General features: G+C 33.7%; 1 protein-coding gene across 1 annotated transcript in view; it reads right to left on the bottom strand.

The window, feature by feature from the left end:
• Positions 1 to 15,060, bottom strand: part of LOC145295883 (4-hydroxyphenylpyruvate dioxygenase-like) — a 244,933-nt gene extending 229,873 nt beyond the window's left edge. The window contains exons 1-2 of the mRNA XM_080141635.1: positions 14,780 to 15,060; positions 13,283 to 13,309 (exon numbers count right to left, since the gene is read on the bottom strand). Of these exons, the coding sequence (XP_079997761.1) occupies positions 13,283 to 13,309; positions 14,780 to 14,782 (30 nt within the window). The 5' untranslated portion in view covers positions 14,783 to 15,060. The remainder of the gene's footprint in view (positions 1 to 13,282; positions 13,310 to 14,779) is intronic.
• Between the last annotated feature and the right edge of the window lie 2,596 nt (positions 15,061 to 17,656).

Below are 17,656 nucleotides of genomic sequence, written 5' to 3'. Positions count from 1 at the left end.
TCCGAGGGAAGCTAAAATTATTTTAAATATGTGTTGTACATTATTCGTCCGAGGGAAGCTAAAATTATTTTAAATATGTGTTGTACATTATTCGTCCGATGAAAGCTAGAATTATTTTAAATATGTGTTGTACATTATCCATCTGAGGGAAGCTAAAATTATTTTAAATATGTGTTGTACATTATCCGTCGGAGGGAAGCTAAAATTATTTTAAATATGTGTTGTACATTATCCGTCCGAGGAAAGCTAGAATTATTTTAAATATGTGTTGTACATTATCCGTCCGAGGGAAGCTAAAATTATTTTAAATATGTGTTGTACATTATCCGTCCGAGGGAAGCTAAACATATTTTAAATATGTGTTGTACATTATTCGTCCGAGGTCAGCTAGAATTATTTTAAATATGTGTTGTACATTATCCGTCCGAGGGAAGCTAAAATTATTTTAAATATGTGTTGTACATTATCCGTCCGAGGGAAGCTAAAAATATTTTAAATATGTGTTGTACATTATTCGTCCGAGGGAAGCTACAATTATTTTAAATATGTGTTGTACATTATCCGTCCGAGGAAAGCTAAAATTATTTTAAATATGTGTTGTACATTATCCGTCCGAGGGAAGCTAAAATTATTTCAAATATGTGTTGTATATTATCCGTCCGAGGGAAGCTAAAATTATTTTTAATATGTGTTGTACATTATCCGTCCGAGGGAAGCTAAAATTATTTTAAATATGTGTTGTACATTATCCGTCCGAGGAAAGCTAGAATTGTTTTAAATATGTGTTGTACATTATCCGTCTGAGGGAAGGTAAAATTATTTTAAATATGTGTTGTACATTATCCGTCCGAAGGAAGCTAAAATTATTTTAAATATGTGTTGTACATTATCCGTCCGGGGGAAGATAAAAATATTTTAAATATGTGTTGTACATTATCCGTCCGAGGAAAGCTAGAAATATTTTAAATATGTGTTGTACATTATCCGTCCGAGGGAAGCTAAAATTATTTTAAATATGTGTTGTATATAATCCGTCCGAGGAAAGCTAAAATTATTTTAAATATGTGTTGTACATTATCCGTCCGAGGGAAGCTAAAATTATTTTCAGTATGTGTTGTACATTATCCGTCTGAGGGAAGCTAAAATTATTTTAAATATGTGTTGTACATTATCCGTCCGAGGGAAGCTAAAATTATTTTAAATATGTGTTGTACATTATCCGTCCGAGGGAAGCTAAAATTATTTTCAATATGTGTTGTACATTATCCGTCCGAGGAAAGCTAGAATTATTTTAAATATGTGTTGTACATTATCCGTCCGAGGGAAGCTAAAATTATTTTAAATATGTGTTGTACATTATCCGTCCGAGGGAAGCTAAAATTATTTTAAATATGTGTTGTACATTATCCGTCCGAGGGAAGCTAAAATTATTTTAAATATGTGTTGTACATTATCCGTCCGAGGGAAGCTAAAATTATTTTAAATATGTGTTGTACATTATTCGTCCGAGGGAAGCTAAAAATATGTTAAATATGTGTTGTACATTATTCGTCCGAGGGAAGCTAAAATTATTTTAAATATGTGTTGTACATTATCCGTCGGAGGAAAGCTAGAATTATTTTAAATATGTGTTGTACATTATCCGTCCGAGGAAAGCTAAAATTATTTTAAATATGTGTTGTACATTATCCGTCCGAGGGAAGCTAAAATTATTTTAAATATGTGTTGTACATTATCCGTCCGAGGGAAGCTAAAATGATTTTAAATATGTGTTGTACATTATCCGTCCGAGGGAAGCTAAAATTATTTTAAATATGTGTTGTACATTATCCGTCCGAGGAAAGCTAGAATTGTTTTAAATATGTGTTGTACATTATCCGTCCGAGGGAAGCTAAAATTATTGACAATATGTGTTGTACATTATCCGTCCGAGGAAAGCTAGAATTATTTTAAATATGTGTTGTACATTATCCGTCCGAGGGAAGCTAAAATTATTTTAAATATGTGTTGTACATTATCCGTCCTAGGAAAGCTAGAATTATTTTAAATATGTGTTGTACATTATCCGTCCGAGGGAAGCTAAAATTATTTTAAATATGTTTGTACATTATCCGTCCGAAGGAAGCTAAAATTATTTTAAATATGTGTTGTACATTATCCGTCCGAGGAAAGCTAGAATTATTTTAAATATGTGTTGTACATAATCCGTCCGAGGGAAGCTAAAATTATTTTAAATATGTGTTGTACATTATCCGTCCGAGGAAAGCTAGAATTATTTTAAATATGTGTTGTACATTATCCGTCCGAGGGAAGCTAAAAATATTTTAAATATGTGTTGTACATTATCCGTCCGAGGGAAGCTAAAATTATTTTATGTATGTGTTGTACATTATCCGTGCGAAGAAAGCTAGAAATATTTTAAATATGTGTTGTACATTATCCGTCCGAGGAAAGCTAGAATTATTTTAAGTATGTGTTGTACATTATCCGTCCGAGGGAAGCTAAAATTATTTGAAATATGTGTTGTACATTATCCGTCCGAGGGAAGCTAAAATTATTTTAAATATGTGTTGTAAATTATCCGTCCGAGGGAAGCTAAAATTATTTTAAATATGTGTTGTACATTATCCGTCCGAGGGAAGCTAAAATTATTTTAAATATGTGTTGTACATTATTCGTCCGAGGGAAGCTAAAATTATTTTAAATATGTGTTGTACATTATTCGTCCGAGGGAAGCTAAAATTATTTTAAATATGTGTTGTACATTATACGTCCGAGGAAAGCTAGAATTATTTTAAATATGTGTTGTACATTATCCGTCCGAGGAAAGCTAGAATTATTTTAAATATGTGTTGTACATTATCCGTCCGAGGGAAGCTAAAATTATTTTAAATATGTGTTGTACATTATCCGTCCGAGGGAAGCTAAAATTATTTTAAATATGTGTTGTACATTATCCGTCCGAGGGAAGCTAAAACTATTTTAAATATGTGTTGTACATTATCCGTCCGAGGAAAGCTAGAATTATTTTAAATATGTGTCGTACATTATCCGTCGAGGGGAAGCTAAAATTATTTTAAATATGTGTTGTACATTATCCGTCCGAGGAAATCTAGAATTATTTTAAATATGTGTTGTACATTATCCGTCTGAGGGAAGCTAAAATTATTTTAAATATGTGTTGTACATTATCCGTCCGAGGAAAGCTAGAATTATTTTAAATATGTGTTGTACATTATCCGTCCGAGGGAAGCTAAAATTATTTTAAATATGTGTTGTACATTATCCGTCCGAGGGAAGCTAAAATGATTTTAAATATGTGTTGTACATTATCCGTCCGAGGGAAGCTAAAATTATTTTAAATATGTGTTGTCCATTATCCGTCCGAGGAAAGGTAGAATTGTTTTAAATATGTGTTGTACATTATCCGTCCGAGGGAAGCTAAAATTATTGACAATATGTGTTGTACATTATCCGTCCGAGGAAAGCTAGAATTATTTTAAATATGTGTTGTACATTATCCGTCCGAGGGAAGCTAAAATTATTTTAAATATGTGTTGTACATTATCCGTCCTAGGAAAGCTAGAATTATTTTAAAAATGTGTTGTACATTATCCGTCCGAGGGAAGCTAAAATTATTTTAAATATGTTTGTACATTATCCGTCCGAAGGAAGCTAAAATTATTTTAAATATGTGTTGTACATTATCCGTCCGAGGAAAGCTAGAATTATTTTAAATATGTGTTGTACATTATCCGTCCGAGGGAAGCTAAAATTATTTTAAATATGTGTTGTACATTATCCGTCCGAGGAAAGCTAGAATTATTTTAAATATGTGTTGTACATTATCCGTCCGAGGGAAGCTAAAAATATTTTAAATATGTGTTGTACATTATCCGTCCGAGGGAAGCTAAAATTATTTTATGTATGTGTTGTACATTATCCGTGCGAAGAAAGCTAGAAATATTTTAAATATGTGTTGTACATTATCCGTCCGAGGAAAGCTAGAATTATTTTAAGTATGTGTTGTACATTATCCGTCCGAGGGAAGCTAAAATTATTTTAAATATGTGTTGTACATTATTCGTCCGAGGGAAGCTAAAATTATTTTAAATATGTGTTGTACATTATTCGTCCGAGGAAAGCTAGAATTATTTTAAATATGTGTTGTACATTATCCGTCCGAGGGAAGCTAAAATTATTTTAAATATGTGTTGTACATTATCCGTCCGAGGGAAGCTAAAATTATTTTAAATATGTGTTGTACATTATCCGTCCGAGGGAAGCTAAAATTATTTTAAATATGTGTTGTACATTATCCGTCCGAGGGAAGCTAAAATTATTTTAAATATGTGTTGTACATTATTCGTCCGAGGGAAGCTAAAATTATTTTAAATATGTGTTGTACATTATTCGTCCGAGGGAAGCTAAAATTATTTTAAATATGTGTTGTACATTATACGTCCGAGGAAAGCTAGAATTATTTTAAATATGTGTTGTACATTATCCGTCCGAGGAAAGCTAGAATTATTTTAAATATGTGTTGTACATTATCCGTCCGAGGGAAGCTAAAATTATTTTAAATATGTGTTGTACATTATCCGTCCGAGGGAAGCTAAAATTATTTTAAATATGTGTTGTACATTATCCGTCCGAGGGAAGCTAAAATTATTTTAAATATGTGTTGTACATTATCCGTCCGAGGAAAGCTAGAATTATTTTAAATATGTGTTGTACATTATCCGTCGGAGGGAAGCTAAAATTATTTTAAATATGTGTTGTACATTATCCGTCCGAGGAAATCTAGAACTATTTTAAATATGTGTTGTACATTATCCGTCTGAGGGAAGCTAAAATTATTTTAAATATGTGTTGTACATTATCCGTCCGAGGAAAGCTAGAATTATTTTAAATATGTGTTGTACATTATCCGTCCGAGGGAAGCTAAAATTATTTTAAATATGTGTTGTACATTATCCGTCCGAGGAAAGCTAAAAATATTTTAAATATGTGTTGTACATTATTCGTCCGAGGAAAGCTAGAAATATTTTAAATATGTGTTGTACATTATCCGTCCGAGGGAAGCTACAAATATTGTAAATATGTGTTGTACATTATCCGTCCGAGGGAAGCTAAAAATATTTTAAATATGTGTTGTACATTATTCGTCCAAGGAAAGCTAGAATTATTTTAAATATGTGTTGTACATTATCCGTCGGAGGGAAGCTAAAATTATTTTAAATATGTGTTGTACATTATTCGTCCGAGGGAAGCTAAAATTATTTTAAATATGTGTTGTACATTATTCGTCCGAGGGAAGCTAAAATTATTTTAAATATGTGTTGTACATTATTCGTCCGATGAAAGCTAGAATTATTTTAAATATGTGTTGTACATTATCCGTCTGAGGGAAGCTAAAATTATTTTAAATATGTGTTGTACATTATCCGTCGGAGGGAAGCTAAAATTATTTTAAATATGTGTTGTACATTATCCGTCCGAGGAAAGCTAGAATTATTTTAAATATGTGTTGTACATTATCCGTCCGAGGGAAGCTAAAATGATTTTAAATATGTGTTGTACATTATCCGTCCGAGGGAAGCTAAAATTATTTTAGATATGTGTTGTACATTATTCGTCCGAGGTCAGCTAGAATTATTTTAAATATGTGTTGTACATTATCCGTCTGAGGAAAGCTAGAATTATTTTAAATATGTGTTGTACATTATCCGTCCGAGGAAAGCTAAAATTATTTTAAATATGTGTTGTACATTATCCGTCCGAGGGAAGCTAAAATTATTTTAAATATGTGTTGTATATTATCCGTCCGAGGGAAGCTAAAATTATTTTTAATATGTGTTGTACATTATCCGTCCGAGGGAAGCTAAAATTATTTTAAATATGTGTTGTACATTATCCGTCCGAGGAAAGCTAGAATTGTTTTTAATATGTGTTGTACATTATCCGTCTGAGGGAAGCTAAAAATATTTTAAATATGTGTTGTACATTATCCGTCCGAGGAAAGCTAGAATTATTTTAAATATGTGTTGTACATTATCCGTCCGAGGGAAGCTAAAATTATTTTAAATATGTGTTGTACATTATCTGTCCGAGGGAAGCTAAAATTATTTTAAATATGTGTTGTACATTATCCGTCCGAGGAAAGCTAGAATTATTTTAAATATGTGTTGTACATTATCCGTCCGAGGGAAGCTAAAAATATTTTAAATATGTGTTGTACATTATCCGTCCGAGGGAAGCTAAAATTATTTTATGTATGTGTTGTACATTATCCGTGCGAGGAAAGCTAGAAATATTTTAAATATGTGTTGTACATTATCCGTCCGAGGAAAGCTAGAATTTTTTTAAGTATGTGTAGTACATTATCCGTCCGAGGGAAGCTAAAATTATTTTAAATATGTGTTGTACATTATTCGTCCGAGGGAAGCTAAAATTATTTTAAATATGTGTTGTACATTATTCGTCCGAGGAAAGCTAGAATTATTTTAAATATGTGTTGTACATTATCCGTCCGAGGGAAGCTAAAATTATTTTAAATATGTGTTGTACATTATTCGTCCGAGGGAAGCTAAAATTATTTTAAATATGTGTTGCACATTATCCTACCGAGGAAAGCTAGAATTATTTTAAATATGTGTCGTACATTATCCGTCCGAGGGAAGCTAAAATTATTTTAAATATGTGTTGTACATTATCCGTCCGAGGGAAGCTAAAATTATTTTTAGTATGAGTTGAATATTATCCATCTGAGGGAAGCTAAAATTATTTTAAATATGTGTTGTACATTATCCGTCCGAGGGAAGCTAAAATTATTTTAAGTATGAGTTGTACATTATCCGTCCTAGGGAAACTAAAATTATTTTAAGTATGAATCGTACATTATTCGTCCGAGGGAAACTAAAATTATTTTAAGTATGAGTTGTACATTATCCGTCCGAGGGAAACTAAAATTATTTTAAGTATGAGTCGTACATTATCCGTCCGAGGGAAGCTAAAATTATTTTAAGTATGAGTCGTACATTATCCGTCCGAGGGAAGCTAAAATTATTTTAAGTATGAGTCGTACATTATCCGTTCGAGGGTAGCTAAAATTATTTTAAGTATGAGTCGTACATTATCCGTCCGAGGGTAACTAAAATTATTTTAAGTATGAGTCGTACATTTTCCGTCCGAGGGTAGCTAAAATTATTTTAAGTATGAGTCGTACATTATCCGTCCCAGGGTAGCTAAAAGTATTTTAAGTATGAGTCGTACATTATCCGTCCGAGGGTAGCTAAAATTATTGTAAGTATTAGTAGTACATTGTTCGTCCAAGGGTAGCTAAAATTATTTTAAGTATGAGTCGTACATTATCTGTCCGAGTGTAGCTAAAATTATTTTAAGTATGAGTCGTACATTATCTGTCCGAGTGTAGCTAAAATTATTTTAAGTATGAGTTGTACATTATCCGTCTGAGGGAAACTAAAATTATTTTAAGTATGAGTTGTACATTATCTGTCCGAGGGTAGCTAAAATTATTTTAAGTATGAGTTGTACATTATCTGTCCGAGGGTAGCTAAAATTATTTTAAGTATGAGTCGTACATTATCTGTCCGAGGGTAGCTAAAATTATTTTAAGTATGAGTTGTACATTATCCGTCCGAGGGAAACTAAAATTATTTTAAGTATGAGTTGTACATTATCTGTCCGAGGGTAGCTAAAATTATTTTAAGTATGAGTTGTACATTATCTGTCCGAGGGTAGCTAAAATTATTTTAAGTATGAGTTGTACATTATCTGTCCGAGGGTAGCTAAAATTATTTTAAGTATTAGTTGTACATTATCTGTCCGAGGGAAACTAAAATTATTTTAAGTATGAGTTGTACATTATCTGTCCGAGGGAAACTAAAATTATTTTAAGTATTAGTTGTACATTATCTGTCCGAGGGAAACTAAAATTATTTTAAGTATGAGTTGTATATTATCTGTCCGAGGGAAACTAAAATTATTTTAAGTATTAGTTGTACATTATCTGTCCGAGGGAAACTAAAATTATTTTAAGTATGAGTTGTACATTATCTGTCCGAGGGTAGCTAAAATTATTTTAAGTATTAGTTGTACATTATCTGTCCGAGGGAAACTAAAATTATTTTAAGTATGAGTTGTACATTATCTGTCCGAGGGAAACTAAAATTATTTTAAGTATTAGTTGTACATTATCTGTCCGAGGGAAACTAAAATTATTTTAAGTATGAGTTGTACATTATCTGTCCGAGGGAAACTAAAATTATTTTAAGTATTAGTTGTACATTATCTGTCCGAGGGAAACTAAAATTATTTTAAGTATGAGTTATACATTATCTGTCCGAGGGAAACTAAAATTATTTTAAGTATGAGTTGTACATTATCTGTCCGAGGGTAGCTAAAATTTTTTTAAGTATGAGTTGTACATTATCTGTCCGAGGGTAGCTAAAATTATTTTAAGTATGAGTTGTACATTATCTGTCCGAGGGTAGCTAAAATTATTTTAAGTATGAGTTGTACATTATCTGTCCGAGGGTAGCTAAAATTATTTTAAGTATGAGTTGTACATTATCTCTCCGAGGGAAACTAAAATTATTTTAAGTATGAGTTGTACATTATCTGTCCGAGGGTAGCTAAAATTATTTTAAGTATGAGTTGTACATTATCTGTCCGAGGGTAGCTAAAATTATTTTAAGTATGAGTTGTACATTATCTGTCCGAGGGTAGCTAAAATTATTTTAAGTATGAGTTGTACATTATCTGTCCGAGGGAAACTAAAATTATTTTAAGTATGAGTTGTACATTATCTGTCCGAGGGAAACTAAAATTATTTTAAGTATGAGTTGTACATTATCTGTCCGAGGGAAACTAAAATTATTTTAAGTATGAGTTGTACATTATCTGTCCGAGGGTAGCTAAAATTATTTTAAGTATGAGTTGTACATTATCTGTCCGAGGGAAACTAAAATTATTTTAAGTATGAGTTGTACATTATCTGTCCGAGGGTAGCTAAAATTATTTTAAGTATGAGTTGTACATTATCTGTCCGAGGGAAACTAAAATTATTTTAAGTATGAGTTGTACATTATCTGTCCGAGGGAAACTAAAATTATTTTAAGTATGAGTTGTACATTATCTGTCCGAGGGTAGCTAAAATTATTTTAAGTATGAGTTGTACATTATCTGTCCGAGGGTAGCTAAAATTATTTTAAGTATGAGTTGTACATTATCCGTCCGAGGGAAACTAAAATTATTTTAAGTATGAGTTGTACATTATCCGTCCGAGGGTAGCTAAAATTATTTTAAGTATTAGTTGTACATTATCTGTCCTAGGCAAACTAAAATTCTTTTAAGTATGAGTTTGAGTTGTACATTATCTGTCCGAGGGAAACTAAAATTATTTTAAGTATTAGTTGTACATTATCTGTCCTAGGGAAACTAAAATTATTTTAAGTATGAGTTGTACATTATCTGTCCGAGGGAAACTAAAATTATTTTAAGTATTAGTTGTACATTATCTGTCCGAGGGAAACTAAAATTATTTTAAGTATGAGTTGTACATTATCTGTCCTAGGGAAACTAAAATTATTTTAAGTATGAGTTGTACATTATCTGTCCGAGGGAAACTAAAATTATTTTAAGTATTAGTTGTACATTATCTGTCCGAGGGAAACTAAAATTATTTTAAGTATTAGTTGTACATTATCTGTCCGAGGGAAGCTAAAATTATTTTAAGTATGAGTTGTACATTATCTGTCCGAGGGAAACTAAAATTATTTTAAGTATGAGTTGTACATTATCTGTCCGAGGGAAACTAAAATTATTTTAAGTATGAGTTGTACATTATCTGTCCGAGGGAAACTAAAATTATTTTAAGTATTAGTTGTACATTATCTCTCCGAGGGAAACTAAAATTATTTTAAGTATGAGTTGTACATTATCTGTCCGAGGGTAGCTAAAATTATTTTAAGTATGAGTTGTACATTATCTGTCCGAGGGTAGCTAAAATTATTTTAAGTATGAGTTGTACATTATCTGTCCGAGGGTAGCTAAAATTATTTTAAGTATGAGTTGTACATTATCTGTCCGAGGGTAGCTAAAATTATTTTAAGTATGAGTTGTACATTATCTGTCCGAGGGTAGCTAAAATTATTTTAAGTATGAGTTGTACATTATCTGTCCGAGGGTAGCTAAAATTATTTTAAGTATGAGTCGTACATTATCTGTCCGAGGGTAGCTAAAATTATTTTAAGTATGAGTCGTACATTATCTGTCCGAGGGTAGCTAAAATTATTTTAAGTATGAGTTGTACATTATCCGTCCGAGGGAAACTAAAATTATTTTAAGTATGAGTTGTACATTGTCTGTCCGAGGGAAACTAAAATTATTTTAAGTATTAGTTGTACATTATCCGTCCGAGGGAAACTAAAATTATTTTAAGTATGAGTTGTACATTATCCGTCCGAGGGAAACTAAAATTATTTTAAGTATGAGTTGTACATTATCTGTCCGAGGGTAGCTAAAATTATTTTAAGTATGAGTTGTACATTATCCGTCTTAGCTAAGGTAAAATTCTTTCATAAACGTACCGTAAATTCCCTATCCTAGGGAAGGTACAATTATTTCATACATGTTTAACATCCGTCCTAGGGTAGGTACAATATTCTTTTGTTTGAGATAGCAAATGATACATAGACATCAAAAATTCCTCTATTCTAAGAATAATAGGTAGGTTAGAATTAACTTCATATTTCCGTATTTCATTTCTTTCTTTCTCCAACATGGGGAAACCAAGCTCCCCCGAAAAGGGGGGAACTCTCAAATTAATAAGATATGAAGGGTTTTCCCGACAGTGATCAAAGTGAATTGTCTTCTAGACGTCCTGGCCACGAAGGCTGAGAAGCGGTTGCCTTTGCTTTGATTTAGTTTCATTTTATTTATACGAACAAACACACGAAAGGACGGAATAAAGGGAATTTTTTATAAGTCGATCAAAATAAATGTAAAGATGACGTTTGCAAATCGTAAATCTTATGATCTAAGGAGCAAATATAAAAAGTTCTAAAAATAGTAACGTGATCGAGACCCCCCCCCCCCCGAAACAAAGCCTTTCATGGATATAAAAATGTGCGCGCCATTTTTGCCTTTTAGGGCAAAATGTGTGTGTGTTTGTATGTCTCGCAAGAACTTGTGACACATGTGATGGATCCTCACAAGATCAGTATCGTTTTCAAGCATGATCCTTTGGACAGCACATATTAAAAAATTGGCCAAAAACATGGATACCTTCACCTTTAACTGGGCAGTTTTGTACAAGGAGGGGTCGATTTTTTCGCTGACATTTAGCAAGTCATCGTCACCGTTGGATTGAATACATTTAATTTCAACACCCTCGACTTTCAGTTGTGCGATGGAGACATCGGCTAAGATGCTATTGTTTTTTATTTCTCCTTCGCGTTACAAGTTCGGGCCTGTCTGCCTACTACCACTTTTTTTTAACACCTCCCTTCACCCAAACTGCTGGACCCCCCCCGCTACTACCACTTTTTTACCCCCCCCCCAGGATCCCTTACTACACCTGGGCAACACCGGGTACTCCTGCTAGTCTAATATATAAAAGGCAAAATTGTGTGTGTGTTTGTATGTCTTGCAAAAACTTTTGATAGAGGGGGATGGATCGCGACAAGATCAGTATCGTTTTAAAGCTCCATCCTTTGGACGACAAATATCGAAAAATTGACCCCAAACATTAATTCCTTCACCCTAAACTTGGCCGTTTTTTACAGGGTGGGGTCGGTTTTTCATCAATATTTTCGCAAGTCATTGTTTTCTTTCAAATTTACTAGGCTTAATTTCAATGCTCTCCACTTCCGGTTCGGTCATGGAGACATTGGCTAGGACGTTATGTTTTTTCACTTTCTTTTCCTCCTTCCCGTTACGGGTTTGATACTGCCTGCCTACTCCTACTTTTTTTTTCTCTCTCCACCCAAACTGTCTACTGTTGTTTCGCCTTTCTTTATTTTTAACCTCCCAGTTCCCTACTCGATCCGAGCAACACCTCTCTTTTCCCTGGGTTTCCTTACTACACCACCTCTCCACACCTGGGCAACGCCGGGTACCCTCGCTAGTATATACTAAAATTTGAAAAATATATGTAATCTTCTATATATATATATATATATATATATATATATATATATATATATATATATATATATAAAGGGCAAAATGTGTGTGTGTGTGTGTGTGTGTGTGTGTGTGTGTGTGTGTCACAAAAACTTCCGACAGACGGGTCGGAACGCGATGGAATTGGTATTGTTTTAAACCTCGATCCTTCGGACGACAAATATAAAAAAAATGGTTAAAAATATTCATCACCCTCGACTCTGCCCTTTTGTACAAGGAAGGATCGCTTTTTTCGCCGACATTTTAACAAGTCATCATCACCGTTGGCGTTGCATTGACTACGCTTAATTTCGACGTTCACGACTTCCGGCTTTGCCATGGACGCATCGGCAAAGACGTCACATTTTTTTCCTCCTTTGTCGCTCCTCCCTCCCCAATTTAAACAGAATTTTTGTAAAATGTTAAACGATATTCTCCTCGGTAAATGTCGGCGCGTTACTTACGGAAAAAAGGTTAATTAAACTGCAGAAACAGAGAAACAGAAACACCTGTTAAATTACACAATTTCTATAATAATTATATATATATATATATATATATATATATATATATATATATATATATATATTTATATATTATGTTTAAATTACACAATTTCTATAATAAGTATATGTATATATAATTACGCCTCCGCCTTACCCCCCCCCCAACAAAAATAACGGAAAACAAAAATGTTTTTGTAAATTCGTGAAAATCTTTTTTAGATCAATTAAAAACATTATAAACTACGTAACAAAAACAAAAAATGAACCCCATTTTTTAAAAACTTTGTTATTTCAAATGTCCGCTAAAAGATTCCTCCGCGATGTGATAAGTCACTTGACTACGCGCGTGCGCACGGGAACGCATCATGTACTGAAGGCGGTGAAATTGTGTAAATAGTCCCAGAATTCAGGGGTTCATGCCATGCAAACTGTAAATTTGCGACAGGTAAAACAAATTAGAATGGTTGGTGTTCTGTTGTAGCATACGAAATATGGACAAATTAAAATATATTTATATATTTAAGCATATTTTTGACCGGGCAAAGCCGTGCCCCCCCCCAGTGAGTTCGTAATTGAATGGAACTTACCTTTTCGCCCTTGTCAATGTATGTTGTCTGCAAGAAAAAACGTGTACGCAATTTAGAGAAATAAAGAGAGGATTTGAAGCATACATATGCAATGTTTTCTATGCCCTCCACCAATCACAATCAAGAATTTGTCTCATGTGGTTCAAATTAACCTATCAATGGCAACCATTTTAAATTGAAGAAAATTCGTCTGCTTTACATACTAAAAAAAAAAATAAAAATAAGTGGTGTTTATTTTTACGTCGGCTCTGAATATTTTTCGATTGTTACGATATTTTTTTGTTAACTTTCATTTTTTATTTTTACTTTACAAAATAAATTAATATTAAAGTGTAGTATATGTTCTTGTTCTGATATTACACTTTAACGTTCATTCTGTCCGCGATTAGCGAAAGAAGACTAGACTGCGTCCATTTTTATTTTGTCTCAATCCAGAATGCGACATTAACTTTGTGACAAGTCAAGGCGAAGAGTCAGACGAACAGAAACAAATTGCTAGCCACTCACATATGCATCTCCTCAAAAAGAGGCACTTTGTATTGGGACAAAATAAACATTGTCGCGCTCTAGAAGGATTTCTCTTTCACTGACCGAGGAAAAAAAAAGATAAAGAACAAAAGTCATATCAACGTTAATTCTATTTTTAAAAGTAAAAATAAATAAATAAATAATAAATAAAATAAAATAAAAATAAACCGAAAAAATGTAAAATTGACAAATATTTAAACCGAGAGAAGAGTTAGACACAAAACAAGTTTGTAATCTGAAGAAAATTCCTCTCGGAAAAAAAAAAGAAAGAAAGAAAATTGGAAGTACTCTAGAGTGAGACAAATTTAAAATTGCGTCAATCTAGAAAGATTTCGCTTTTAATGAGGACAGAAAAGATAAGGTATGTTTACTTTTTAAAATAAAAATAAACCGAAAAAATATCGTAAAATCGGCAAATATTCGGAATACACGTACAAATAAACACCAGTTTTTAATTTTTAAAGAATTTTCTTCAATTTCACATAGTTGTCTGGTAAGTTACTTTAGTGGTGGTTGTTGGAGTGGTGGTGGTGGTGGTGGACATAAAATGTGCTGCCGCATGTTTTTTAAGAAAGACAGGAAATTTTGCTCGAGTTTCGAAATAATGGCTTTTCGATGAGGGTACTTAAAAATATCCCCCTCAAATTTATTTCATGTACGAAGAGTGTACAACGAACACTCACTTTATACCCGGTGTAACTGAAATAATTCAATGTTAATCAGCTACATCGGCTCGGCTATAAGTGCTCAAGAATGGAATGACACCCTCTCTACCGTAAATTAAAAATATATTTTTGAAAGTTTTTTTTTTAATTTACTTTAAAAATTGTGCGATAATCAAGAAAAAAATGCAATTTTTTTCTTAAGTTTTTTTTTGTTTTTAAATCTAAGAAGCGCCTACAAAATAATTTATGATAAAAATTACGAAAACCAAAAGAAATAACAAAACAACGAAAGTTGCGCACTTACCATGTTCACAGAAGTGCTAGAAATGTGAGAACAATCTGATTTTCTCTGACGTTAACAGAATAAAACTAACCACATGTCAGGGTCACATAAGCTTTATGAAGCAAAATATACAAGTTGAAAAACAAAATAGCAACCAAAAAGTTTCCGCCGCACCTTCGAGCGTCGACCAATCAGCGCTTAGATACGTCACGCCTATCTGTCTGTTTTCTGCGAAATGTTTTTATTGTTGAAGGTGAAAATATCTAAGTAACTGTTCTAGGGTATAAAATAATAAGAATAAACACTCTAACTTCACCTCTATACCCGTCCACACCCAACACTCTCGTGTTCTAGGAATAAAAACGTCAGGCAACTATAATTCGGCGAATCTATACAATAATGAAAACTCACCCCCCCCCCGCACATGATGTTACCCCCACTGGCCCACCACCCACCACCGTCTCAAAACACTTTAATTTCTATCTATCTATCTATCTATCTATCTATCTATCTATCTATCTATCTACACTTAGTTTTAGTTAGTTAGTTAGTTAGTTAGTTAGATAGCAAGATAGATAGATATGATGATAATGGATATTAAAAAAAAAATTAAAAACCGAAAATTATTTTAATATTCATCAACGTTTAGTCTTTATGTCAAAACTTTCTCAAGATGGCTGATTTGAAGGAATAAGCACAATACTTGAAAATATGTGGTGTATTTGTGATGTGAAAAGAATATTTTGCTTTTTAATTGAAACAGTCGTTATTAGGGGTGCTTACAACTAATCCCCTAAAATCATAATCCTATATTTTCTTATTCTAGGGGATTAGTTATAAGCACCCCTAACACAAATGTAAAATGTCTAACACAAAAGCACGGAACAAACAACAGAACCCTTTTCAAAACAACAAAAGGATTTATTTCAGCAGCAGAAAGTTGACCGTTGGACTATGTCCGGGTTGAGAAAGATAAAAGAGAAGGTTCTTTTGGGTCTGTCAGTCAGGAAGTCATTCTTTGTGTAGTCCGTCAGGTTAGGAACATTTATTTTTAATGAAAATCGTCGATGCTGGAATGTAAAGTGGACAGAGACAATAGAGAAAGAAGGATGTCTGGCTGCTGGTCGAGTTCTCTCTGCTGACTTCCAAAAGGGGCTGAAGAAGTTTCTATGAATCAGATGAATCAATGCGCCAATGATTGGTCAGTGGCCGAATCACTTATAATTTGAGCATGGAAGAAGAAGAGTGTATGTGTGTGCCGCATTGAAGTCCGTGTGCAGCAGAGGTAGCCGTGTTGACTTGTTTGTCTTCTCATTGACTCAGGGCCAAAGGCCCAGGCAAAGTTGCACCCCAGCAGCAGAGTGTGCAGTCAAGCAAAAGCCGGGTAGAAAGAGAGATAATGGTAACACGATTAACCTTTTATAAACTCAGTCACGTTGTCAACTCACCTGAGTGATGGTCTTTGATCGAAAAAGCTAGAAAGGAAGTCATGAGTATATACTCCTCCTCCTCCTGCTGCAATCATGAGTATATGCTCCTCCTGCTGCTACAATCATGAGTATATGCTCATTTGAGTATATGCTCCTCCTGCTGCTACAATCATGAGTATATGCTCATTTGAGTATATGCTCCTCCTGCTGCTGCAATCATGAGTCTATGCTCATTTGAGTATATGCTCCTCCTGCTGCTACAATCATGAGTATATGCTCATTTGAGTATATGCTCTTCCTCCTGCTAAAATCATGAGTATATGCTCATTTGAGTATATGCTCCTCCCGCTGCTGCAATCATGAGTCTATGCTCATTTGAGTATATGCTCCTCCTGCTGCTACAATCATGAGTATATGCTCATTTGAGTATATGCTCCTCCTGCTACTGCAATCATGAGGCTAAGCTCATGTGAGTATATGCTCCTCCTGCTGCTACAATCATGAGTCTATGCTTTGAGTATATGCTCCTCCTACTGCTACAATCATGAGTATATGTTCATTTGAGTATATGCTCCTCCTGCTGCTACAATCATGAGTATATGCTCATTTGAGTATATGCTCCTCCTACTGCTCCAATCATGAGTCTATGCTCATTCGAGTATATGCTCCTCCTGCTGCTACAATCATGAGTCTATGCTTTGAGTATATGCTCCTCCTACTGCTACAACCATGAGTATATGCTCATTTGAGTATATGCTCCTCCTGCTGCTACAATCATGAGTATATACTCATTTGAGTATATGCTCCTCCTGCTGCTACAATCATGAGTATATGCTCATTTGAGTATATGCTCCTCCTGCTGCTACAATCATGAGTCTATGCTCATTTCAGTATATGCTCCTCCTGCTGCTACAATCATGAGTATATGCTCATTTGAGTATATGCCCCTCCTGCTGCTACAATCATGAGTATATGCTCATTTGAGTATATGCTCTTCCTACTGCTCCAATCATGAGTATATGCTCATTTGAGTATATGCTCCTCCTGCTGCTACAATCATGAGTATATGCTCATTTGAGTATATGCTCATCCTGCTGCTGCAATCATTAGTCTATGCTCATTTGAGTATATGCTCCTCCTGCTGCTACAATCATGAGTCTATGCTCATTTCAGTATATGCTCCTCCTGCTGCTACAATCATGAGTATATGCTCATTTCAGTATATGCTCCTCCTTCTGCTGCAATCATGAGTCTATGCTCATTTGAGTATATGCCCCTCCTGCTGCTACAATCATGAGTATATGCTCATTTGAGTATATGCTCCTCCTGCTGCTGCAATCATGAGTCTATGCTCATTTGAGTATATGTTCCTCCTGCTGCTACAATCATGAGTATATGCTCATTTGAGTATATGCTCCTCCTGCTGCTACAATCATGAGTATATGCTCATTTGAGTATATGCTCCTCC

The sequence above is a fragment of the Euprymna scolopes genome, chromosome 2 (genome assembly GCF_053919585.1).
Source record: "Euprymna scolopes isolate OS-2025 chromosome 2, ASM5391958v1, whole genome shotgun sequence".
Lineage (NCBI taxonomy): Eukaryota > Metazoa > Mollusca > Cephalopoda > Sepiida > Sepiolidae > Euprymna > Euprymna scolopes.
This window is presented reverse-complemented; position numbering and strand designations above follow the sequence as displayed.